At 46.3% G+C, this 27,806-nt stretch overlaps 1 protein-coding gene across 1 annotated transcript in view; it reads right to left on the reverse strand.

Annotated features, from left to right (window-relative positions):
* Positions 1–11,984: 11,984 nt before the first annotated feature.
* Positions 11,985–27,806, reverse strand: part of COL6A3 (collagen type VI alpha 3 chain) — a 93,224-nt gene continuing 77,402 nt past the window's right edge. The window contains exons 40-44 of the mRNA XM_035306121.3: positions 25,064–25,452; positions 23,544–23,807; positions 22,386–22,484; positions 13,442–13,606; positions 11,985–12,725 (exon numbers count right to left, since the gene is read on the reverse strand). Of these exons, the coding sequence (XP_035162012.3) occupies positions 12,685–12,725; positions 13,442–13,606; positions 22,386–22,484; positions 23,544–23,807; positions 25,064–25,452 (958 nt within the window). The 3' untranslated portion in view covers positions 11,985–12,684. The remainder of the gene's footprint in view (positions 12,726–13,441; positions 13,607–22,385; positions 22,485–23,543; positions 23,808–25,063; positions 25,453–27,806) is intronic.

Below are 27,806 nucleotides of genomic sequence, written 5' to 3' on the forward strand. Positions count from 1 at the left end.
CCTGGCTAATTAGCTTATACCCCATAAGGACTCAAAAGCAGGGTTCATTATTTTCCTGACCCCTGTAGAGCTCATCATATGCTCCCTGTCTCAGGAATGGTTCCACCGTGCACCCAGACAGCTGGGCGCCTTCATCGCTCAGCCCTCTCCTCGCCAGCCACAGCCAGCCAGTCAGCAGCCCTGATCCCCTCATTGACTCATTCCCACGTCTTCAATTCCCCACTCCTTCCTGTGCCAGGGCCACAGTCCCGAGGAGAGCCTTCACATCTCTCTTTGTAGACTGTTCACAGCCTCCCTGCTTCATTTGACATAATAATAGTTCATTATAACAGAAAATGGGGAGTAGATTGTCCTGGATTCTGAAATATAATCATGTCCTCTGCTTGCCTAAATAATTAGTCAGTGTTCCTCCCTCTGTGCTGTCTTAAACTCCTGGCTGGGCGCGGTGGTTCATGCCTGTAATCCTAGCACTTTGGGAGGCAGAGGTGGGGAGATCACAAGGTCAAGAGATAGAGACCATCCTGGCCAACATGGTGAAAACTACTAAAAATGCCAAAATTAGCTGGACATGGTAGTGCATGCCTGTAACCCCAGCTACTCAGGAGGCTGAGGCAGAAAAATCACTTGAACCCAGGAGGCAGAGGTTTCAGTGAGCCGAGATCGTACCACTGCACTCTGGCCTGGCAACAGAGTGAGACTCCGTCTCAAAAAAAGAAAAAAAAAAAAAAAAAAACCATAAACTCCTTTGCATGACAGACAGGGCCCTTCAAGACCTGTTCATCAGCTGTCAGTCCAGCCTCGTCTCCACCGTCCCAGGAAGGGCCAGCGCCTCTCTCCAGAGACGTCAGGTGTTTGCACATGCCAAGCGCTCGCCGTGCAGAAACAGCTCATCCTTAGGCCAGCCCCGCTATTTGGTCTGCCCAGGTGCTGCTGAATGACTTGAATGTGCTTCTCCTCAGCCCCCGTCTTCATCCTCCCCTCCGTCGGAACAGAGCCATCTTGTCTTTACCTGCCTGCGCATCTGTCTCTAAAGGCTATTTAAGAGCAAGGGCCAAGACTTCCCTTTTTTCATCCCCACTGCTTTTCTCAGTGCCTGGTTCACAGAAGGCCTCTCAACAGCACGCATGCCTTCATCAAAGCTCCCGTCATTTTGCACAGCGGTCACTGTTTATACATCTGTTTCCCCTGCTAGGCCAGGTAGACAAAACTCTAATGCTTTTATCCTTGTGCGTGCACATCCCACGGTACAGACCACTGCTTGCTAACTACACACCGAAATGGTGATCAGATGTTAAAACTCACGTACACGCCTGGGCTAGCATGATTGTTCTCGGGTCTGCTTGGATTTGTAAATTACCAGGTAGAATGATGAGCAGTATAGGCCAACTCTCCAGGGTCACTTTGAGCTGGAGGACCCGGCCTGAAGCTTTTCTTCTAGAAGCTCCTTCCTTCAGGCTCTCCACTTATGGCAGCTTCCTCGGCATCTGGCACCTATTAAAGCTGGGTCTCCTCTTTCCCCGTGGCCCTGGTTCCGCAGCACATCCAGAACATGCACCCGCATTGTGTCGAGAACTCTGCTTACTCTTCACAGAAGCAGCCTGCTTAACACGACTGGCCCTTCAGACAGCTCCGGCCACTCTCACTCTCATTCACTATCAATCCTAGGCCTGTCATCTGCACAGTCTTTCCGTCAGGTCACAGGCAATGATCTTTCAGTCAAGGGCAAGGGTGTTCATTCCAGGCCGGATCAAGCTTTGCACAGACTCTGCAGAAGACCAGACATAGAAACGTGTACGTGGAGGTGCATTTAACTCAGTGCCTCTAAACCAGAGATTGCAAATGGGTGGCTCAGGGGCCAGGTTTGCCCAGAAGATGTTTATTTGGCAGGAGTGTCTTCAGATCTTCACACCTGAGCGCCTTTACAGTGGCCACATCCTCCTTATTTGCCTCAAGCCTCAGCAATCCCTAGTGCCTTGCTCCTACTCTGCCCAAGAGACCCACCCAGCCCTCGAAGAACACAAGCCTGTGACTCCACCTAGACAAAATATGTGCCGTGAGCTCCAAAAGGACCCCAAGGGACTGAGGCTGAGGGTGGTCCCTGAGTCATCATCACAGTGGCTGCTCTGGCTGCCGATACAACCCCTGTTATTATATATTCTGCCCACTTTGAAATTGTCTAGTGAGAATCCCACTCGTGCTCCTGGAGCCGAAGGAAGCCAAACCCTCGGGCTCAGGGAGGTCACCAGGGGAGTGGCCCCAAGAGGCTCCAGGATGCTTCCCTTTCTCTGTAAATCAACGGTTAATTTGGGTTGGGGCTTGAGTAACAACCTCTGCCGAACAAGGCAGCCAGCCGAGCCCCGATGAGGCTCCAGAGACAGTGCCTCTTCTTCCACACAAGACGGCCAGGCTGCACGGCAGAGCCTGCTGAGCTGCACCCCGCTATTTTTAGTGCTGCTCTCTGCCACGCTGGCGAGGCCGCCCTGCTCAGCAGCAGGCAATGTGTTCCATGTGTGAGGCTGGAATGCAGCGGCTGAACCAGGGCCAGCAGCAGAGCGTGCTTCCTTAAAAGGCAAGAGAATGTCGGATCACATGCCACAGGGACAGGAGCATGGAGCCTGGGACAGGAAAGGATTTCCATCCTACAGAGCTCTTTAGGGGAAAGTGAGCTAGCAAAAATCTACTATGAACATGCTGTGGGTGAAAATTGATTTTTACCGTGAAATTGAAATAAGGACAAGGATTTGAGTCCATGGTTCCATTGCATTCTGGTCATCTCAGGAAAGGCGATCCCTGTGTGATTTATTTGTGGCAGGGACTCTAGAGCCACTCATATAAATTTCCCTTAGATATTTACTTCACAAATCAAAGCTGTTTGGCCAGCTGGTTACAGCTTGATGCTAAGCAGACCCAGGCCTCAGCTCAAGCTTTTCCCAGGGCAACCTTGCGGAAAGACACAGTTTTCTGAATATATTCTAAAACATACTAGAACGGAATAAAACATAATTAGAATATATTCTTTTTTTTTTTTTAGATGAAGTTTCGCTCTTGTCACCCAGGCTGCAGTGCAATGGCGCGATCTCGGCTCACCGCAACCTCCGCCTCCTGGGTTCAAGCAATTCTCCTGCCTCAGCCTCCTGAGTAGCTGGGATTACAGGCACACGCCACCGTGCCCAGCTAATTTTTTGTATTTTTAGTAGAGACGGGGTTTCACCATGTTGACCAGGATGGTCTCGATCTCTTGACCTTGTGATTCACCCGCCTCGGCCTCCCAAAGTGCTGGGATTACAGGCATGAGCCACCGTGCCCGGCCAATTAGAATATATTCTAATTTGGGATCTTTACTCTGAATATCATTAAACATGCATAAGCTGCTTCTGTAAATGGTTAATGTTTATCTTCGTTATCCTGAAGTTGTGTCTCACTCTGACCAGCATTCATTTCGCCTCCCGAGGTGGGAAATTCAACAATTCATTGTGTATAGATAAGGGCCAGGCAATCTATTGGCAAATTCCTCTTTCGCCCCACAGAAAAACAAAGATAGAGACATTTTGGAGGTCTCTCTGCACAGCCCTAAACTCGTACTTAACCATTGCACTGCTTTCCAAATCACCGACCCAGGTCACAAGCATTAAACCCGGCCCAGGAATTAATGAAGGCCACCAGAAAATAAAGAAGGTGGGAGAGATGTGTGGCTAGGGTGACGGGCACAGACCCTCAACGTTCAGATCTAGCGAGTCACCAAAGTCAGCGTCTGGTTGAGGCAGTCAGGTTGACAGTCACACAGGTACCCAGTTCTCCTGCCTCGAAGTGAGGAAAACACAGTAGACTTCATGTGTCATTACATCTCGTCACTTTCAGTGCTTCCCTTAAGCAAAAACTAGAAAGCTTTGTTTCTGTTGTTTTGCCTCTTTCGGAAACTATGGAGGGAGTTGGGAAGAGTGATGCCTACCTATGCCGTTGGGTGAACTGCAGGCGGTTACGTGTCACTGACGGCTGTGAGTCACGGATGCACACACATGAACTTGTACAGGCGAAGTGATGGATGCAGCCCGCTCACATCCTCTCAGCCAGAGCCCGAGGGCCTCTCCACAGCGGGGTGGGCTCATTTCATTTAAGAGGGTTTCTTTTTCTTTTTCTTTTTTATTTATTTTTTATTTTTTTATTTTTTTTCTTGAGACAAAGTCTTGCTCTGTCACCTGGGCTAGAGCGCAGTGGCACAATCTCGGCTCACTGCAATCTCTGCCTCTCAGGTTCAAGTGATTCTCCTGCCTCAGCCTCCTGAGTAGCTGGGATTACAGGCACGTGCCACCGTGCCCAGCTAATTTTTAGTAGAGACAGGGTTTCACCATGTTGGCCAGGCTAGTCTCAAACTCCTGACTTCAGGTGATCCATGGATTCTATTCTTATTGCCCATGTTGGCTTAGAGGCCATGCAGCCCATTTTCAACCAATGGAATGCCAAGTGCCATCTGCAGGGCAGCTTTTTGGAGAAAAGCCATAGAAAGGATGCTCTTCCTCCTTCCTTTAAATAGAAGTGTGTCCACATGAGACTGTCTCGTTGCAAGCCTGAGGGTGGAGCTCAAGCCAAAAATAGCCCAGAGAGACTAGAAAACCTGGGTCCTTTATGGCATCCTCGACTCCTCCCACAGCCTATGCTCTGGATTTCTGTGAAATGGGGACAACCAGTGACATCATGGTCTAAGCCAACGTGAGATGGGGTTTCAGTTCCTGGCTGCCGAGAGCATCCTAACACGCCACAGCCCCAGGAATACTTCTCTCTCCTTCCTGCTCTCCGTTTTCTAAACCATTAGCATTCAGCACAGGTGACTGTTCTGTTCTATTTTTTCTTTCTTTCTTTTTTTTTTTTTTTCGGTTGAGATGGAATTTCACTCTTTGTTGCCCAGGCTGGAGTCCAGTGGCATGATCTCAGCTCACTTCAACCTCTGCCTCCCAAGTTCAAGTGATTCTCCCGTCTCAGCCTCCCGAGCAGCTGGGATTACAGGTGCCTGCCACCATGCTTGGCTAATTTTTGTATTTTCAGTAGAGATGTGTTTTCACCATGTTGGCCAGGCTGCTCTTGAACTCCTGATCTCAGGTGAGCCACCTGCCTTGGCCTCCCAAAGTGCTGGGATTACAGGCATGAGCCACTGTGCCCGGCCCTGTTCTTTTTGGCACAGCTTCTCCCAACACTGTCCATGCATGACACCTGTCTCTCCTGATTCTCTTATTTCTGCAAACACTCCTCCTCAGCCTCTTTCAGCAAGCCGGTCTTCTCTGCTCAACCTCTGATGGCCAGGCCATAGAGAGGCCTCTCCTGACTCCCCGTCCCTCTTCATCTACACTCTCAAACAAGGGAATCTCACTACAACTCTAGGCTGTGAATATTATATATTCCCAAACTGCCGAATGTATATCCCTAGCCCCAGCCTCTCCTCTGAACTTTAGGTGCCTTCCTCATGTCACCACTCAAAAGTTCAATAAGCATCCCAAGTTCTAACACGTGTGACAGAATTTTTGACTGACTACCCGCCTCCAGAAAGAATCTCATGGCACACCCAGACTGCCTGGTTTAAAGCTCCCAACAGCTTTCTATCACATTAAAATAAAATTCACAAGCTCCTTACCATGGTGAAAGAGTTATGAGACCTGACTTGGCCATTCTTTCTCAGACTTCAACTCCAAAAATTTATCCACTCATTTGTTTGGCTCCAGCCATGCTGACATCTTGCTGTTTCTCAAACATGTCACTGTCATTTCTCTACCCAAGACCTCAGACCCAGCAGCTCTCTGGATATGGATCTTCCTTCAGGTCTTCCCAAAGGTGGCTCTCTTATTTTTGTTTTTGTTTTTTTGAGACAAAGTCTCACTCTGTTGCCCAGGCTGGAGTGCAATGGCGCCATCTTGGCTCCCTGCAACCTCTGCCTCCCAGATTCAAGCGATTCTCCTGCCTCAGTTTCCCAAGTAGCTGGGATTACAAGCATGTGCCACCGTGCCAGGCTGATTTTTTTTTTTTTTTTTTTTTGTATTTTTAGTAGAGAGGTTTCATCATGTTGGCTAGGCTGATCCCGAACTCCTAAAACCAAGTGATCCACCTGCCTTGGCCTCCCATAGTGCTGGAATTATAGACATGAGCTACCACGCCTGGCCTCTCTTGTTTTTTTTATTATCATTTTAGCTCGTGACTCAACTCTTCAGAAAGGCTTGCCTTAAACAAGCAGTAGGTCCATCAGGCAGCCTCCACCGCCACTCATGCTCCTCATTTACTGAGGGTTTTGTGTGTTTGCCACTGAATTCCCTTGCCACATAAGGAACACAAGAAGCAGAAGTGTGTTCTGTTCACCTCTGTGTCCCCAGTGCCTTGTCTAATACCTGCTGTATGTGAGGTGCTCAGCAAACATTTGTTGAATAAGTGATTGAATGAATGATTGATGAAGGCTGTTTCTGAACTGGCTCTGCATGGGGTCTCAGCAATGCTGAGGGGTGGCACAACGCTGGAGTGCATGATTCCAAGGAAACAGGAAGACCCCAGAATGCGATGGTCTCACAAAAAATCAGGTTCACTTCCACAAATGGAAAGGAACAGGGAAGTCGAGCAGCCAGAGCTGCGGCTGAAGTTCAAAGACACAGCACAGGCTCCATGGCTCTTACTGGAGCCCGAAAACCACTGGATACTGTCAGGGTCCTTTACCAGAAAAGTTTGCCAACCCCCTCTGGAAGAGTGCTGGGCATACTGTGGGCCACGGTTTAAGAGCTCAGAAGCTGTGCTTCATCCACGAATCCCCTCATTTCCTCCCATCAGCCTAATCAGAAGTGGACGATATGTCTCGATTCTCATCCTCATCTAGACAACCCTCTCTAATCCACTTCAATGTCTATAGGCTCATTCCAACTGGCTGATTGCTGATGCTGCTCCTGCCCTGCTCCTCAGCCAACCTCGGAGCTCCCCGGCAGCTGTGCTGGCTGGTTCCAGGTGTGCTGACAGCACTCCACCTCAGTGGCCCACAAGGCTCTGCTTCTCTGCCAAGGACTTTTCTAGCAAGTGTGTGCAGGGGAGCCTCAAAATGCTGGTGTGCAACACCCCCAGGTCAACCCCTGAGATGGCTAATATTGAGTGTCAACTTGACTGGATTGGAGGCTGCAAAGTATTATCCCTGTGAGGGTGTTGAGTCAGTGGACTGGGAGACGGAGACCCACCTCCCTCTGTTTCGGCAGTAACTAATCAGATGCCAGCGCCGCCAGAACAAAGCAGGCAGAAGAATGTCGAAGGACTAGACTAACTGAGTCTTCCGGCTTCCAATTTCTCCCGTGCTGGATGCTTCCTACCCTGATACATCAGACTCCAAGTTCTTCGGCTTTTGGACTCTTGGATTTATAGTGGTTTGCCAGGGGCTCTCAGGTCTTCAGTCACAGACTGAAGATGCACTGTCAGCCTCCCCACTTTTGAGGTTTTGAAACTCGGACTGGCTTCCTTGCTCCTCAGCTTGCAGGCGGCCTAGGACTTCACCTCGTGACTGTGCAAGTTGGTACTCCTTAATAACCCCCTTTCATATATCCATCTATCCTGGTAGTCCTGTCCCTCTAGAGAATGCTGACGCTGACTACCACAAACCCCAACCAAAAACAGATGAGGGTCAGTCCCTAAACACCCAGCTTTCTGCTCCTTGTCGCATTCTCCCACATGCCTCAGTGGATTCCCAGGGGGACTGAATTGCTCTCAAGGGTGACACGCTTTTAGCTAATGTACCATCCTTTGACTTGCCCACTTGTCTTTCTCTGTCTTGCTTCTCAGTGACCTCATTTGTGCTTCCCACGCACCTTCCCAACAAATGACTGCAACCAAAACTTGGTCAGGGTCTGCTTCTGGGGGAACTCAAAATAAGGCTGGTTTGCAAAAGACCAGTCAACTTCTTGAACTATAACTCCTATCAGACACAAGTGTTTTAAATGCAGTCTTTAAAAACAAATATTCTTTCACAGATATATAAGTTACACCAATTGCTTTTTATTGTGCTATTTCTGTTTCTAAGATCTCTTATAAAATTCATGCAAGGCCAGGCGTGGTGGCTTACGCCTGTAATCCGGCACTTCGGGAGGCCAAGGTGGGCAGATGGATCACTTGAGTTTGAGACCAGTCTGGACAATATGGTGAAAACCCGTCTCTGCTCAAAATACAAAAAAATTAGCCAGGCATGGTGGTATGCACCCGTAATCCCAGCTACTGAGGAGGCTGAGGCAGGAGAATCGCTTGAACCTGGGAGGTACAGTCTGCAGTGAGCCGAGATCATGCCACTGCACTCCAGCCTGGGGACAGATCAAGACTCCATCTCAAAAAAAGAAAAAAATTATGCAAATGCTGGGAAATCATTATTGTCTTGCAATCAAACTTGCACAGCTAGCTAACATTGCAGGTGCCCATTACCTTCTATTAGATGACCTTTTTGCAACAGCGGTGTGGTTTTCTGAGAGACATCGACATAGGCAGAAAAACAATGTCAGTTTTCCAGGTTGAGCGATACTTGGGCAGTGTCCCTGTCATGCACAGAGGCCCTTGCATTGCTGGCCTTTTCCCATCACCCATGATCAAAGGTCAAGCTGTGACAACTAGATTTCAAAATACTTCTTCCTCGGTGTTTTGGTCTTCATTAACTTTATGCCCCCCGTAAAGCTGGGCCAAATAATTGGGAATACCATGGAAAAGGATTTCTGAACTGGCTCCACATTGGAGTCTCTGAATGCTGAGGGGTGGCCCAACACTGGAGTGCATGATTCCAGGAAAACAGGAAGACCCCAGGAGTGTGATGGCTCTTACAGCTGCTTACCACCGGTATTCAGCTCCCAGGGAAGGGGAGGCACAGGCAGCAGCAACGCTCAGCCCCAAACTAAACCAAGGAGGGGTGTGCCAGAGGGCAGCCTCTGGACCAGACCCCATGGCCTGACAGCATTGGCAGCCCACAACTGCTCCGGAAGCCACACCTGGATAGGTGGAACCCTGGGAGCCTGGCTCATGAAGAGCAGCTAGGTCCAGCTGGAAATCTGACAACCATGGAAATTTGGCAGGAAAATACGAATCATCTGAAAGTGAATCGCTGTGGGGGAAGAAATTTAAAATGGTTCTTGAGGGTTCAAAACATTGGCTTTCTACAAAAAGGCTGGCACTGGTTCATAAGTGCTGTGATTTCTTTTTAATTATGCTGAAAATTGTAAAGAGGGAATAAAAAGTAGAAAGCACTTGTATTCAAAAATCCAGCAAGCTTGCTGTTGAAAGGACTGACATGTGCTCATGGAGTGCAAATAGATGTACTCGTGACTCGGCCTCGGAGCCCAGGCGGGCCGTACTCAGCCCCGGCCACCTTCTGTGCAAGCCCTCAACACGTGCCAGAGCCCCCAGCTTCTCCAAGTTCCTCCCTAAGCCACAGCTGCTCAGGATAATGAGAAGAGATAGAAAAGACTGCCATGAAATGACAGGGAAGAATAGAGACTCGCCGTCCAAGAAAGAGTAACGGAAGGTCTTGGGGAGAGTCATGCAGAGGGCATGCTTTGTTCTGGGAGAATACACATGGCTCAAATCTGACTTCCAGAGAAAGAGCCAGAAACATCTGGAGAACGGCAGTGGGGGTCCTACAGGAGCCAACCTTGGAGCTCTGGGAGGGCTTCTGGGTCACCATGACTTGTTCAGATGCTCCATTAGGACACAGCTGAGTGAACTGGACCACTCTGACCCTCTGTTTCATCATCTCTAAAACTAGGGCAATGACCACTCCTGAAGAGCACACACCACCTAAGATGTGTGTGGAACATTGAGTAGAGCACCCGACCCACAAAGGCTTCTGGATAAAGGTGCCCTGTGTTTGTTAAGGTCGCACCAGCTGCTAGAAGAGTCCAAGGCCCTAGGCTCTTACCTCAATAGAGGTTTATTTCTTAGTCACAAGTAAAACAAGTATTATATATTGGCAAGCCATCTTCCATGGGCCAGGCTGGAGGCCTCCCCAGAGAGAGCTGAGGGGATATTAGGGTCAGGGACATGTCAGGGTTCAAAGAAAGACACAGAGTCCTTGGTATAGTCTGGCAGAAGATGCATCTTGAGAAGAGACATCCATGAGCTGTCAAGGGGTCAAGAGTCCTGCAGCTCAGGTCATGTTTTGCTGAACCCTAAGTTAGGACAGATGATGTAGCAAAGGATTTTGTTATGTTTGCTCTGTGGGAATAAGTGGGAAAAACCGTTCACCCCCCGCCTGAGCACCTTGCCTTACCCCAAGTTAGCAGCACACACAGGTTAACCAGCCACTCGCCTGGACTTCCGTCACCTCCTCCTTCTCCTGACTCAGGTGAGACAGTGGCTGTGATTGTCCCAGCAATTTTGAGCAGCCAAGGGATACATACAGAGAAGCAATGCATGGATAGAGTGAACCAAGAATGGCAGGGATGGCCATGCTGGCAGCAAAGGTGGGAAGGGAGAGAGGGTTCCGTGCCTGGAGCCCTAGGAAGTGAGTCTCCAAGTGCTGGGCCCCCCCCCCAGGCTATTTGTAACATGCCTTGAGCAGACCATCTAGGTATGTTACAAATATCGGTGTCCCACTCCCGTACGTTGGAACTGACTACTCCCTCACATTCCACCAGTATCTGCAGGTCTTTGTCAAAAACATTTTCTTACACCACAGAAGGCCCCTTTGCCAGTGTGCCTGCAAGCCAGGAGGACCAGAGCAGGACTGCTCCAGGAGCAGCCAGTGACGCATGGGAACAGGTGTGTGACTACCCCAGCTCCTTCATCCCTCTGCTGGGCTACGAGTGCCACAGGCACTCCCAGAGCTTCCCGGAGGGATTAGGCTCTGGGCACCCACAGTGGGCGCTGACTACTCTTAACAGTGCTCTCCCCTTCCTTGTCTCACTCCCCATTTCTCAGCCACTCAGTGATTTCCCTCACCTCCCAAATAAACTACTCCTACCCATATCCTTAGTCCTAGAGGCTGCTTCTGGAGGGACCCAAAAAGTAAAACCAGAGTGCGATGTCACTTTAGGTCCATAGCAGATAGAGTCAGTGGGGATCCCTTGGGAAGTGCAGCAGGGCCGCCCATTGCTATGGGAGCCAGGCCCAGAGCTCTCCGCTCCGCAAGTTCCTACAAGAGGCTGATACTGGGTTCCTGGCTATTCCCACTTTCTCAGCGTTGGTCACCAAAGGCCACAGCTCAGAGCACACTGACCTGAGCCCACCAAGGTAGCTGCCAAGCTAGAAGAGGATGGGGGAGGAGGTCACGATGGCCTTGTGAGGACAAAGTGATGCTTCTGAGAAAGGCCACACTCCTCTCTCCCTTCCCAATAGACCATCTGGCAAATTCGTCCCGATTTTAAACAGAACCATCTGCTGACACCCAGGGTTCCTGTAATTCTACCCTTAGCACTCGTCAGAACATGTGTATTTTATCAAATAAGTTGTTTCCTTCGTAAGTGGAACTCGAGTGCCCCCCGAATATGTATTTGTTGGTTTCTTGTGTTATCTCTGAAGACAGAAAAAAAGTCTTTAAGAAAAAAACAATGAAAGACCTTGTGCTTTGTCTTTGAGATTCCAGGAAAGGGGTGGGGGGTGCTGGGGAAACAGTGACTCTCTCAGCCATTGTGAGACGGAGCAAGTCAACCCACTGGGAAAGGAGCACTGCAGAGAGGAAGACAGGAGGAGGCTGAGGCTCTGGGGGCCAACAAAGAGTTAGGGGAGAGGATGGAAGCCAGCCTGGACCCGACAGTAGGAACACCCTGCACTCGCCACGGAGTGCTGGAGGATGTGGGGCTGAATTCGCAAAGCCGGGGATGCTTGTCTCCACCCGGTCTCTTTGCACACTGGCTGATAAAGCGCTTCTTGCCTCCTCCACTGGAAATGAAAGGGTGTTGCCCAGGTCCATGGGGCCAGGACCAAGCCCAATTTCCCCAGGCTAGGGGGGAATTCTAACAATCGCTGCTGTGGACACAAGACAGCCAAGAACACCACACCCAGGAGACTTTCAATAGACTTTATTAAAAAGTTTCTTTGTATAAATTTCCTAAAAATTTTAAAATTAAAATTAAATCCCCTCCCCCCTGCACAAAAAAAAAACACACACAACATTAGAGGAATGCCAAAAATATTCTCTATGACAACTTTCTTTCAATTCTTTAATGAAGGCGTTGGTCCCAACGGTGCGCATAGATCAAGGGATTCTGCTTCCTTCTGAAATGGATCATTTGTTGGAGGCTTTCGAAAAAGAAAATTAGCTTGAAATCTAATCCAGGAAGTGAGAAAGTCGGTGTCTTATTTCTCCATGATACACAGGCTTCCCATCTAAAGTCATGCTTAACTAAGAGGAAAAAAAATGAACCAAGCAAAAGTATACAGAGCAGCCATGACATCTGCGTTACTTTCCAGGCTTCACATTTGCCTGCCGCAGGCATAACATGAAACTCCAGAGGGAATTCGAATTGATGTTCACAGACACACCAGGAGTGGCTAACTATTACACAACGTTCAAAGTACTGGAGAGAACAGACACATTAGCACCATACTGACAGGTCATGCAGCAGGATGATTCCTCCCGAGTTCGAGTGTAAATCAAAGCATGAAATGATACAAGGGAATCTACACCCGGAGCTTCTACAGAGACGAGCTGGCGATGGCTGACTCCTTCTTCTGCAAGAGGTATATGATGTTGGCCAGCCACGCTTAGGTTCCGATCACACTGACGACTCCGGGTTTGGCGAGCACTGAGGGTCGAGAGGGGAGGGGTGGGATGAGGAGCCGAGAGAGGAGAGGAAAGGTCACATTACTGACCCAAAAGGGCACGTTGTTATCACAACACAGCCGCGCAACCCCTGGTTTCCATCGCCTGTCTCACTTTTCTGCTCGGTACCATCCGTGGCTCTCTGTGACCTTCTCGGCCTGGGGCCCGGGAGTGTCTGTGAAATCTGATTCCATTCTTCCGCCCTGCATCATCTACCAGGTCTTTATACGAACTGAGCTCTCCCCATTCTGACACTGACCCCAGGATCCGTTTAAAGTGTTTATTTTATCACCAGTCGAACTGTCCAATGTAATGGAGACGCTTATTGTTGTTTATACGAAGCAAAATTATTTAAAGATAAATTTGTGGGGGCTATTTATCTTTGGTGTTTTCTGTGGTTGCTCATTACGTTATTTTCCCAGAAATCATTTTTGGTGCAATATTTTACGGAAAATGGCAACTTAGTAAGATTTCTGAAGAATGACAAGGGACAAGTGTTTTTTTAGAAACCCAAAATAGGAATTCAAAAAGAAATTTCACGGGCTGTATTTGAACCTCTTCCTTATCTGAGGATGCAATTTATCTTCTTTTTCCTATGTATCGCAATCTTTGTACCTCTAATATTTTCCAAAGTGACTTACTGACCTGAATTTCTTATCTTATGTGCAAAAGCCATAAACACAAAGAAGAATCACTTACCAGGAGCGCAAACCTTTTCACATTCTTTCTGTGATCCAAACTTGTTCTCATTTCCACCACAACCTCCGTACCAGAATCTCGCACAGCTTTTGGTGTTTGGATCATAGTACCATTTTAATATGAAGTCCCTGCAAGTTCCTTCGTCTTTCGGCAACTTGCATATATCTTTAATAACAAGATGACAAAAGGACATTAATGAGAATGGGTGTGTTACTCTGTCGCCAGTGCCGGGGCTGACAGTCTGATGACCCTACTGTGGCAGAAGAAAAAAAGAGAGAAGAGCTTCCAGGTGAAGGCGCCCTGAACCTGCTTGACTCTCTGTCTCCTCACTGCCATATGGACATAGTAATCACTTGCAGCATGGTGAGAGATAAATGAAGTTAAATCAGTGAAAGTGCTTCATAGACGGCACTCAGAATCCCAAACGTTGGCAGTGGTTACTGAATAATTTTAAATGAAATAAACTGTCTTTCTGCTTTCCAATCACTGGCCCATTTGCCCTCCAAGTCGTTCCATGTTAAATCCCCAGAGAAGAAACCAAATTTTAAAACCTCGGGGTTTTATACTTCTTGGCAAAATGGAAATTTGATTCTGTTGGAATATAGTTCAACCATAAGGCTCTACCTTTCATAACAAGTCAAGTAGACTTAAAATTAAGGGTAAAGCAGAAAAGAAAATCCTTTGAAAGTGTGTGTACACGTGTGTGGTAGCCAAGGGCCTTTGTGACCTGCCAAACGAAACACGTAAAACGAAGAGCTAGCACTGATGTAAAATGCATGATGGCAAAAATGTCACATAGCAGAGCTATTTTGAAGACAGAGAAGCATTCTTTTTCCAGTTAAGGAAATTTATGTTTTAAATGCACATGTCTGATATAGCCCAGCTGCAAAGTAAAGTGAAGGTCCCCTCGATGCCTGGAGCAAAAAGTTTACAGTTCACACACAGCGCAACTTCTGTTTACAGACTTTTCTGGCAAACTCCAGATTGTTCTGAGAAAGAGAAGCACTGATGTCAACTGTTATCTGTAAGTCTGAAAACATAAACCTTCTTTCTCCAAAACTCCCTGAAGCCAATTCTGTATGTTCCTGTGAGCAGCTAACAGGCTCAAATTACCCAGCTCAAATTACCCTTTGTCCCCAGCGAGGCAGGCTGCTCACAGCTGTGGAGGTGGTGAGCACCTGCAGTTCAGATAGACACCAAAAAGGACAAGGAAAACCTAAGTCTTCAGTGGATAATCACAGCCTGGATCACCCACGGTGGAGCAGACTCAAATGTGCACGGGACTGAGGCTCAGAATTGGTCTCAAACATTCCCTGGTTGCTGCTGTCACCCAAATGCCAGGCTGGTGGCTGGTGGCTCACAGTTACAACACCTCCTAGTCGCAGACCCTCTCAGGGACCAGAAAGCCAGCAGTCCCCTGAGAGCCTTTGAAGACTCCAGGAAGTCAAAATAAAATGGAGACAATTTACAGAAACAACCTCCTTTCCCTCAAGTATGCCAGCAACTGAAGGAAAATGCCTAGCTTTCAAAAAAGCTTCTCAAGGGAACTGAGCAACGAAAGGCGATTCAACCAACAAAACTTATCCCTCGTTTACTGGTGGGTTCTCCTTTCCAATTTCTGGGCCATTTGCCCACCAAATCCTTCCATGTTAAATCCCCAGAGAAGAAACCAAATTTTAAAACCTCGGGGTTTTACACTTCTTGGCAAAAATGGAAATTCAATTCTGTTGGCATACTGTTCAATAATAAGGCTCTACCTTTCATGACCAGCCAAGTAGACTGAAAATTAAAGGTAACACAGAAAAGGAAATTCTTGTGCGTGTGTGTGTGTGTGTGTGTGTGTGTGTGTGTGTGTGGATGAGGCCCGCATCAAACGGTCACCTTATTCCCTCGTCCTTCCTTCCCAGAGCATTTGCCAATGGACCCTATTTGTTCTAATTTATTTCTCAAGTGCACTTCAGTCCTGACCATCTGTGTTTAGCGGTTCAGTTCCCCGTCCCCTGGGCTCTTCTGAACCAATCATGAGAGGTCTGCCCAGACCCACAGACCCGTGGGCAGCCTTACAGCAGCGCACTCCACCTCCCATCTGACTAGGCTCTCCAGCTTCCTGGGGTCTCCACCCTAACCCTCCAGGTCCACACCATGGCACTGGTGTTTTCTGCCCTTATTTCAGTGAGAGTCACTACTGAGACGCTGTAAGATTTACTAATGGAAAATGAGGACACTGTTACTGTGGACAAGCAGATATTTGGGAAAGCAAGAGAAATATATGACTAAGAACCCAACACGATTCAAAGACAAAAACCTGAAATTCCCCGCCTCAGGAGCATGAAAATGGGGGGTTTTATGTTCTTAAGCAGACTTCTAATGCAAACACCACATCACCTTGACTTCTGAGACCCGTCATTTTGGCTGGACTCTCCTAAGCTATTCCCACATATGTTAAAGCAACTGTTTAAAAGCAAAAAAAAAAAAACAGGGCTCAGTGGCTCACGCCTGTAATCCCAACACTTTGGGAGGCTGGGAGCCTGAGGCATGTGGATCACCTGAGGTCAGAAGTTCAAGACCAGCCTGACCAACATGGTAAAACCTCATGTCTACTTAAAGAAAAAAACATTATATATATATATATATATATATATATATACACACACACACACACACACACACACACATATGCACACACACACACATACACACATATAGCTAGGTGTGGTGGTGGGCTCCTGTAATCCCAGCTACTTGGGAGGCTGAGGCAGGAGAATTGCTTGAACCTGGGAGGCGGAGGTTGCAGTGAGCTGAGATTGCACCACTGCACTCCAGCCCAGGTGACAGTGCGAGATTCTGTCTCAAAAATATATACATACATTTAAATGACCTGGAGTACAAACAGAGATGGCCGGCCCTTGTTGAACCTCACTGGGACGTCTCCCTAGAACCACCAGTCTTCGGGCACAACAGCTGTTCATCTAGAGCCTTTCCCTCTAGAGCCTTTGCTTTTTCTGAGAGGAGTGTTTGCTTGAGTCTTCCTTGATTTGCTCTTCCTAGTTACTGAGAACCTAGTGAGACCCTAAAAGACAATATGGACTGAAAATTATGCACAAGCTTCCTGGCTTCCTAACCTAGAATAACAATGTAAGTTTCCTTGCAAAACAGAGAGGTGAAACGCTGTCTGACTCAGACCACTGTCTGCTGAGATTTCCTTACTACCGGTCACAGTGTTAGGGATTCTGGGAATCCCACCTGTTCCCAGAAGCCACAGGCACCCACCTAGAACATCCTAACAACAACTGTTCAAAAACATTGGGGTGCAAGGCACCCTAAGCACCACGGTCTGTTTTTGTAATAAAGATACATGGGAGTGGATGCATGCAGTGCATGCCCCTACCCACATGCAGTAATATTCATAGAAAAAACATCGGAAGGCTATGTATCGGGTCGCTACTGGTTTTCAGCAAACCCAGCAATGCTGTCACCATGAGAACTGTATAGCAGATTTCTTTGCACATCCTGAATGCTTGACAACACATCTCTTTTAACTCTGATCAGCAAAAAGTATGTGTATTCTTCAAGGCGGAAAACATGTTGAGTGAAAAGCCTTGTCCTTTTCATAGTCTGAGGATCCCATAGTGTTTCAGTGCCTTTTTAAAGGCGCCAGCTTTGACGTTTTCCAAACATACTGATTTCCGAATCTCCACGGAAGTGCTCCCTTGAGCACACTGAAGGCAGGCAGGCTGGAGGTGTTCACGCTGCCTCCAGCCACACGTTCCTCATCAGTTTAACGGTCAGCCACCCTCTCACTCGGCATTGTTACTGTGGTGTAAAGTGCTTACAAACCTTGACGCTTCCTTGGATCCAAGCATGGGTGCAGGTACGAATTGCCTGATTGAAAACACTTTCCACCGTCGACATTTTGAGCACTGGTTAGTTCAAAAGGTACCAAGGTAACGTACTACATTTCTAACTTTATTTATTTGTTTATTTATTTATTTGTTTACTTTCAGGCAGAGTCTCACTCTGTTACCAGGCTAGAGTGTAGTGGCACAATCTCAGCTCACTGCAACCTCCGCATCCCAGCGTCAAGTGATTCTCCTGCCTTAGCTTCCTGAGTAGCTGGGATTATAGACGTACGCCACCACACCTGGCTAATTTTTGTATTTTCAGTAGAGATGGGGTTTCACCATGTGGCCAGGCTGGTCTCAAACTCCTGACCCCAAATGATCCACCCACCTGGGCCTCCCAAATTGCTGGGATCATAAGTGTGAGCCTCCACACGTGGCCAATTTTTAATTTTATTTTTAAATGTAGCTGTGGTTAAATTTTGGACCCGTTACTCTTTCAGATCTTGCCCAACAGACTCCTATTTTTTAAGACTTCAGGATAAAAAATAACTCTCTGGGCGCAACATGATCCACACACGGTAACGAATCAGAACAATTCCTCACACAGCGATGAACGACAGACAGCTTGGAGAGGACAATTTCCCAAACACCTGTAGCTATTTAACTTACTTCAGCCATGGGATTCGTTCATTCTTTAAATTATTATTAACATAAAGTCAGATATTTCCCCTGAATATACCATTTTATGCTAATTGATGATATATATGCATATGAAACATGGACAACCAAATACTGTATGCCATCCAATCTAAGATATCTTAATTTTATGATGCACCCTTGTTTTATGTTCCACTAAGTCACACAAAATACTACCAATAAACCATGATATGTTGTCAATTCCAAGTCACGTTTCAGTTTCGGAAGGGTCCCAGTGGGGAAAAAAAATGTACATCTTAGAATCAGTAAGTAAAATGTTGGTAAACATGACATGATGGTTCCCTCAGAGCTGAATACTTGGCCCAGTGATGCCTGCTCAGGCAAAACGTGATCAGTTCTACAGACTGCTCACTTCAAAAGCGAATAATAAAGGATATCATTTGTTATCTTTTTCTAGTTTCTGCATTAAAACTTCTGTAACACATACGATTAAGCCAGTAATTTAGGGTTCATTTGGTAATATTGCAAAAAGTAAATTTTAAGTTAGAAAATCTAACTTGTTGTTTAGAAATTTCGGAGTCTTAGCTTTAGTAATAATATGCATAGAAAATATCTATCCAAGGCTTCCTTAGCTAAAAATGAGAAGGGAGGAGAGGGAAATGGTAACAAGAGACTAAAATCAGAATTAGCAACTACATAGCACTGTCTAAACCAGCAGCGGCAAAGCCGGTGGCAGAAAGGCCCAGAACACCCATGCATTCAGGAGGCCGTGGTAACGAATGAAGGGTCCATTGCTGCTAATTGCCATTTGTAGGCAGCAGATGTGTCACAGAAAAGTGGCTGGGGTGTAATTCTTTTAGATGCTGAACAAAGAAAAAAGCACAGTGAGATATCTGTGTGGGGGTTCATTTTGTTTGTTTTAGAAATATATAAACATTAACCATTTAAAATTGAATCACCTAACATTGCAAAGCTGGAATCCTGAATGGCTGCCAACCATAGACATGTTAACAGAATCAAGGTCTGTTAACAGCATCAACCTTCATCTCAAAGGCGAGAGCCTCCCTGCCACACACCAAACAGGGCCAGACCTTGTAGGGACAAAGAATCCCCTAACCAGACTGCCCTCGCATTTCGTGCCTAACTCAGATTCCTGATAAACAAGCATCTATTCAGTGCGATTGTCAAAATGTGCAAACGTTAAGAAACACAAATGAAAACAAAGGGTAACCCTGGTGCTCTCCTCTTCCTCTGCCTTAGGGGCCCAGGACTGGGAACCTTTTCATTTCAGGGTGTTTTGCCCACAGACTCCTTCACAGACTCAAACACAGGCCACCAGGTCCCCAGAATCCAACATGATAAACTATGAAAAATATAGGTTCTTAAGACAGCATCTTTTATTCACAAAAGTAAAAAAAGCAAGCAGTAGTATCATAGGGACCCATCTCTGTAAACATGTTTCTAGTTCCTTGATGCCGCAGAAAGTAAGAGGAATTAAAATAGACACATGTACATATAGAAAATGTATTTTTAAAACTCTGTTCTGCCTGAATGGTCTAGGAACTCTATCTCTGGAGAAATAATGCAAAACAATGCATATTGTCATAACTGGAACTTGGATGCAAAATTCACATGCAACTACTGAGTCGCATGAGGTTACTATTTTTTAAAGTTATTTAATAAAGAGTGATGTCTTCTAACTTCTTTTTATATGTCCAAAAATATATAAACCATTAAAAGGTTTCCCCCATCACCCCCAGGAAAATGGTTAAAATGACAATTACAGGAGAAGGGGAGGGGGGGAGGGAGAGAAGTTGATGGGGTAGGGAGGATAAGCATTCCTCTCCTAATTCTGGTTATCCATTTTTAATTTTAGACATTTTAAGTAAATACTCCATTCATTAGGTTGGTGCAAAAGTAACTGTGGTTTTTGCCATTATTTTCTTTCTTTTTCTTTAATTTTACTTTAAGTTCTGTGGTACATGTGTAAATCTTACAGGATTGTTACATAGGCATATACATGCCATGGAGCTTTGCTGCCTCCATCCCCCGGTCACCTACATTAGGTATTTCTCCTATGTTATCCCTCCACAATCTCCCCACCCCCTGCTATTCCTCCCCTGGCCCTCCACCCGCCAACAGACCCCAGTGTGTGTTGTTCCCCTCCCTGTGTTCATGTGTTCTCATTGTTCAACACCCACTTATGAGTGAGAACATGCAGTGTTTGGTTTTCTGTTCCTGTGTCAGTTTGCTGAGAATGATGGTTTCCAGGTTTATCCATGTCCCTGCAAAGGACAAGAACTCATCCTTTTTATGGCTGCATAATATTCCATGGTGTATATGTGCCACATTTTCTTTATCTAGTCTATCTTTGATGGGCATTTGGGTTGGTTCCAAGTCTTTGGTATTGTAAACAGTACTGCAATGAACATATGTGTGCATGTGTCTTTATAATAAATTGATTAAAAATCCTTTGGATATATACCCCGTAATGGGATTACTGGGTCAAACGGTATTTCTATTCTAGATCCTTGAGGAATCGCCACACTGTCTTCCACAATGATTGAACTAATTTACACTCCCACCAACAGTGTAAAAGCATTCCTATTTCTCCACATCCTCTCTAGCATCTGTTGTCTCCAGATTTTTTAAATGATCGCCATTCTAACTGGCATGAGATGTGTTTCAGTAGCAAAATCACAATTATTTTCCCACCAACCTATAATTCAGAAAGCGTTCTCAAAAACAGCATGTATGTACATAAGCCAACGTGTAGTGATCAGGCCAAGGTATATTAAGTGGCCTGTTTTGTTCCTATGAAGTAGTTAAGTTTAAGAGATCAGCGATCAATTATGTAGGGCCTTGTTCTTTTTTTTAAAAAGTAATTTATGTCTTCACTTCAGGCAGGAAAGCACATATATGCATGTGTACACGCACAACACAGACACGCACATGTGAAATGGCGAGAGGACATTCACATCCTGCGTCTGAGGGTTATGCCCCAGTTAATATGAAGGAGAAAGAAACACAAGCCCCAATTTCAAAGACTCTTTTCTCTTCATCACATGTGGACAGGCGCTCTCGGTGTCAAAGGTCCGGCTCAAAAGCACCTTCCTAATTCTGAACCTCACAACTCAAAATAAAAAAAGAAAAGAAAAGCCAGACAGCCCAGCCAGAATCTTGCTTCAAGAGTTTGTTGTTTATATTAACTAGGCACTGCTGTTTGTATAACCTTGTCCTCTCTGGACCACATGTAAGAGAATCAAACACATCCCCAAATCTTGCTGTCTAGTTTACACCAAGTCATCTTCTCTCAATGAAGCACTAAATGGGCTAAAAATTGTATATTTCTCACGCTGTTTTCAGGGTAAAGTTAGCCAGTGAGTGAGAAATGACATACACAGATTTCAACAACTTTGAGGTTACAGTTGACTCTGTCCTGACCCACACCTTTGGGGGAAGTCTGTGTTCCTCGTGGCTTCTCTTTGAGCTCAAGCACCATGGTAGGGCCTTCTAACGGGCTCACTCAACAACTGCCTTTAAAATCAGTTACAGAAAGAAGCATTGTTATAAGAAATGCTTTCCCCCTCCTGGCGGTAGATGACGCACCAAAATATGATGAATTGCCCCCTAATGAGGTCTATAAAACAGTATTATATCTAAATTCCCACGGAATTTCCATTTTTTATGTTAGCATCATCATTCTTGGCTGAACTGTCTCAAGCAAGGCCTGTCAACTACTTTGATAAACAGTTTCTCGTGGATAAACAAGCCAAGTCCACATTCTGCTGAGTGAGAGATTCCAGGTCTCTCGGAGTTTCACTGCCCAAGAACGAAAGCAAGTAACAGCTGTCAGTTCCTGAATCACAGCTAATCAGTCACTAACTTAACACAGGCCCTGCACACACTCCGGGGCTCAAGCACATGAGAGAGGGGCATCACAGACTAAGCCAGGCTGTGTGCTTAGGACATCAGGATCAGAACATCCCATGAGTCAGCTCCAAACCCATGCGTCTCATGGATTCCAGCCAGATTTGCCTTGTGATCTTCTAAGCAGTTTTGTATTCAATTAAATCGCTGAGCAAATGAAATCCCAATTTTTGTGGCATCACAGACCACAAATCAACTCGAGTCCCAGTATGAGGCACAGGAGATATGACTAACGGATATGTGAACCCTAGCAATAGCTTCGAAAGCACCTCCCATCGAACTCTCCCTGAGCCTGGTCACAGGTAAGGTAAGATTCCATTTACACCTGGGATTATGCAGAATAAGATGATGTCGGGCAGCTGAGAGCTGGCGCAGACATTTCCCCACAGAAGTCATGCCTGGGCCAAGACCTACAACAGGGGAAGGTGAACTGGAATCAAGACTTCCAAAGCTTTAACTTTTTGGATGGGTATTTTCTCAGTGCCATTAAGGGACCTAATATGTTCACAACTCACCTGTTTCAGTGAGAGCCAACGGCTCTGTGCTCACCATTAGATTGATGGTTGAACTAGAAGCTGACCTTGCTGGCTGTGGAGGTGAGGGCTGAGATTTCACTGTAAAAGAGAAATACATGCAACTTGTAGGTAAATCAGAAACCAGAGGGCTTGGGAATCCTTAGTGACTGATACAAGGTTGCCTGCTGTGATTAATGTCTGACATGGGGGAGCAGGGATTGAAAGACAGAGATCCAAGATACCTCTGCATCCATGGCTTGTGCCGTGGGGTACAAGTTGGATCCATGTACTAATAAACAAATGGAGGAGATCCCTGAACTTCTGAGCAAATCCTCTCACCTCCCACACAGCCTCTTCTGCTGCCGTCCAGGAAAATAGAGCCCTAGGGTTGGCTGGGTCTTTGGACTCATATCTCTATGGCCTAATCAATGGCACTGGTGGGAATTCCCTTTTCTCAAGCTGGTTCCTTGATCTGAATCACGTTGGCCTAAAGAAAAGAGGAGCCTTCCCCTCCACATTCCTGGAGCAGTGGGGGATCAAGAAGAACCGGATGGGGAAATCCAGAAGAATTTAGACCGATGAGAGAGGGGATCATGAATAATTAAGAAAAGCTGGGAGAGTACTCCTGTGCAGGCCTCAGTGAACTGGGGGACCCCTGGGGACAACAGCTGCTGAGGACAAAGCCCAACTATGGTGAGATCAGGGCAGAGAGACTCAGCTACCGGACATCCCCCACCCCTGGGGTGGTGAGACTTCAGGGACACCTCCATTACTCCCTAAGGGGTCAGTGACTGGCTGGTGTTTTCCTGAACATTAAAACCTGGACAGGGTGGTGGGCGGCAGAGAGCTCCTGCCAAGAGCCATGGCCACGTTTCCTGAGTATGATGTTGGAAAGGGCTGTGCTCAGGCCACATGGATCTGGTTTCCTGCATAAAGTAGCCCAGGACCCATAGGGCAGGACCACATCCCACGTTGAATCCCATTTTCCATTCTGTCTTTTATAAGTCAAGGTGCCACCAAAGCACCCAGGCTGAGTCGGTGTTTTTTTTCCCCTAGCTTGTAGTTATTCCCCAATAGATTCCATCAGTGTCACCCTTGTGTCCTCATTGATATTCCACATAGAAATCAGGCACTGCCTTGTACTGATCACATACTTACCTGTACTGAAACTTCCGTGGTAGGTAGCTCTGACCTGAGACTTCAGGTAGCAGACCACGGCCACGTGGTACGTCTGCCCAGGGAGCAGGCCTCCGATGATGCGGTCCGTGATGGAGAGGTTCTGCTTCAGAACCAGGGACTGATCATGGGCTGAGGTGACGGTGAGGTCATAAAAGTAAGGACTGTGGGGGTCGGGCCTCTCCCAGTGGAGTTTGGCGCTGTTCTCTGTGATGTCAAACACCTGGACTTCTTGGGACACCTTAACTGGAAGATAGATCAGAGTGTGAAGGTAACAAATAAAATCCTCCATGACTGAGCAAGAGGAAATCTGGAGGGGATGTGCTAACAGAAAAATTGACTTGAAATTTAGGTGAGGCAGGGAAGTAATTTCTTGTTCAAGCTCCCAAAATTATTGCTCTTATAATCTGTCAGCACACGTAAAATGTGAAACTCACAATAATGAAAAATACCATTATTCATCAACTACCTTTTTTTCTATTAAAAAATCTACACTGTTAAGAAGATACTTTGAAAATGCAAGTATACTAATCATAAGTTGTGTTTGCTACAAAATGAGCCCCCACAATTTAAAATATATTAAGTCATAAAATGTTAGGGTACAACGTGAAATTCTTTTAAAGGAATTCTGCTTTCCCTCTTTCATGCTGCTCCTAAAATGAAGATAATTCCCATTTTATCATGAGCCTTCCTATACAGCTTGTGACACTCTGTAGTGTCTTTCAGTATCTTCTTAAAGAAAACGATAAATAACATACTCTTGGCCTCATTAAACCCACCTACCTTTTGTATCTAATTCGGTCTGAAATATATTAGGTTGCTGCAGAGTAATTGGGGGTTTGCCATTACTTTCAATATTTTTCTCACGGTCATTATAAGCATAGATTTCAGTCTTGGGGGAATGGCTGATGGTCCAGGCTCTGACTTTTCAGGCTGCTAGACTGAACACCCAATATTGCCATAGCACAGAGCTTAGGGCCCCTTCTCTGTGGGTATAGGCAGGGACAAAGTATGCATTCACAAAGAGGTCCCCCAGACTTTTTCAAGTCATATTCTAAGGTAGGCAAGTCCAGCTCCGGACACCAGCACGGAAACAACTGCCTCGGTGCCTAAGGACCAACTGCAGGCTTTTTCTTTCTGTTTCTCTCACTCCTTAAATAAGGGCTAAAACCCTATTTTGACATAAAATCTTTTCTCTTTAGTTTAAGACAACTCAATTTCCAGGTGAGGTGAGCAGTGCTCCCAGTGACATTCCAGGGAGAATGAGAGCTTCCCATCTCTACCCCAAGTCAGGATTGAGGGCACAGGATGGGGAGTGGGAGAAAGGTGACAACAGAGGCTGCAATCTCTAACCAACACCTCTTAAAATGCATCATCCAGATGCACAAGCCCAGATCAAGGACTGTATTCTGAGTGCTTTACATGCAGGCTTTGGGGATCACGCCCTGGGAGCAGTCAATGAGGATGTCGCAAGATGGCAGCACTAGAAAGTGCTTTCTTACCCACGGGCTTAGTGGTGGCTGGCTTGGTGGCAGCTGATTTGGCTGCCTGTGGCCTAGAGGCCTCGGGCTTGGTGGCCACTGGTTTTGCCACAGCAGCAGGGGGTCTTGCAGCTGCTGGCTTTGCTGCTGCAGGCTTTGCTGCCACTGCTGGCTTCACCACCACTGAGGGTCTGACGGTGGCTGCCTTTGTGGCCACAGGTTTGGCAGCTGCAGGTTTTGCAGGGGCTGGTTTCGCAGGGGCTGGCTTTGCATCGGCCGGCTTCACAGATGTCTGATTTACAATCGTTACAGGCTTTGTTGAGGTGGTCACCGGCTTCGCTGTGGTCACCGGCTTCGTGGTGGTCACTGGTTTGGATGTAGGACTTGAAGTAACATTATTCGGAATGTTTCTGTTAAGACAAAGAAAGTGTTGCCTCTACTTCTGCCTGCTGTCTAAAGCAAAGAAAGCACCCCGTGAGCTACATGAGATTTGCTGTTTTAGCATGACGCATGCAATAGTTTGTATAGATTATGTATAGTACTGCATATATTAAATTCCTTCTCAAGGATTGGTGCCCCCCTCGAAAAAGATACGGAACAGCACACTGAAAAATAGAATCACTAAAAATGAAGCTTATATTGTTCTACAAAACATCTTTCCATTTATAAAATAAAGGCAGAGAGAAAATAAGAGACAATAGTAAATACTATCCAACAACGTTCTCGTTATAGCAATAAACCAGCCAAAACAAACACCAAAAATTAAATGAAATCAGTAGTTAGCTACTTTCATCATAAGAAAGTATCCACTCAATCAAATACTATGTTGAGCTGGAAAATTATAAAGTTAGCAAGTATAATGTTGCTCTCAGGGCTTACTATTGGAAGTGTATATATTTTTTGTCTTAATTTTTGTGTATGTGTATTTTTCCTGACAGTTTCCTGATCTATTACCAATCCCTAGAGAGAACAGCAACCTAATCAAACAGACACAACAACATGGACCCACACTTCATAGCTTTCTTAGAAGAAAATGTATTATTTTATAGTCATATCTTCCTATACATCCTAGGAAGTATTCATATATTTTCAGGTTGATAGCGTAAGATTTCAAATACTAGGTTACTTCATTCATTCTATTTTCCTAAACATAAGAAGGTTGAGCCAATTTTAGGGATTGTTCCAGAGAAATAATAAGAATCATTAAAGCCTAGAAAAATAGAGGCCACGAAGCTAAATGCAGCATCCAGTGCCATGATAAGGGTCCTAGTTGCCTTAGCAATGATATTCATTCTTACTACGCTGAGATTTTTTTTTTTTTTTTTTTTTTAGATGGAGTCTCGCTCTGTTGCCCACACTGGAGTACAGTGGTGTGATCTCAGCTCACAGCAACCTCTGCCTCCCGGTTCAAGAAATTCTCCTGCCTCAGCCTCCTGAGTAGCTGGGACTACAGGTGACCGCCACCATGTCCGGCTAATTTTTGTATTTTTAGCAGAGACAGGGTTTCACCATGTTGGTCAGGATGCTCTCAATCTCTTGACCACGCCTCCCAAAGTGCTGGGATTACAGGCGTGAGCCACTGTGCACAGCCCATGCTGAGATTTAAAGCCATTCCTTCTGAAGACAAAGAAAAGAGCTGAAGGACTTGAGTAGTGAGGGAGAGAAGGGTCTGCAGTAGGAAGAGATGGGCTCTCTTTCTCCATTCTGAAAGTCAGCCAGTCAGCCAGTAGTAAGCCAGACAGTCATTTTCCGAGGATCATTTGCATTCACATCTCATCCGTATACAAAGTTCAGAACCTGCAGAATCCGCACTTCCCTCCGAAGCATGGCACACTGTGACATTCTCTTGAGAAGCACACATTGCTGACAAACTACAGGAGCCCAGTTCTGCAGCTGCATCACCCCAGCTAGCCCTCTGTCACATGGCCCACTGCCCTCTTTGCTCCTAGAGTTGGCACCCAAGATGGAGCAGGGCATGAGCCACGGCACACAGGCCAGGCAGCAGCATCAGCACAGTCCTACTCACTTGCATCCCTCCCCTCTGTCTTCAAGGAGAACATGCACGTGGCTTCCTATTATTACCATCATTACTTGTTATTACAGCATTAATCATTTTAAGAAGATGTGGAGTCCATTTTTTGGTGTATCCAATCCTTCTTTTATGTAATCATTTCACACCAGCTACAGTAGATCGTTTGGACATATGGTCCCAATTACCTGCCTTCCCTGTGCCCATGCCCTTTACAATGTAATGTGGCAAGTCCTTCGATCAAGCCTAGTTTTCCACCCTTAAATCTAGATTAGCCTTTGGACATGCTTTGGCCAATAGAGTGTGGCAGATCTAATAATGCACCAGTTCTAACCTAGGTCACAGGAGGCCTTACACACTTCTGTCTTCCCTCAGGGAACCCTGCCAGGTCACCTTGTGAACAAACCCAGGCTAGCCTTCTGAGAATGAGAGACCACGTGGAGCAGAGATGAACTAGCTCAGCTGAGACCATTCTACACCAGCAGCTCTGTAGCTGACAAGCAGCTGACCACAGACATATAAGGGAGCCAAGTAGAAAACAGAAGAACCACCCAGTTGAGCCCAGACAAAAATTGCTAACCCACAGAATTGCAAATTAAATCAGTGGTTGTTGGCCAGGCACAGTGGCTCATGCCTATAATCCCAGCACTTTGGGAGGCTGAGGCAGGCAGATCATTTGAGGTCGGGAGTTTGAGACCAGCCTGGATAACATGGCGAAACCCCATCTCTACTGAG

This window comes from Callithrix jacchus, chromosome 6 (assembly GCF_049354715.1).
Source record: "Callithrix jacchus isolate 240 chromosome 6, calJac240_pri, whole genome shotgun sequence".
NCBI lineage: Eukaryota > Metazoa > Chordata > Mammalia > Primates > Cebidae > Callithrix > Callithrix jacchus.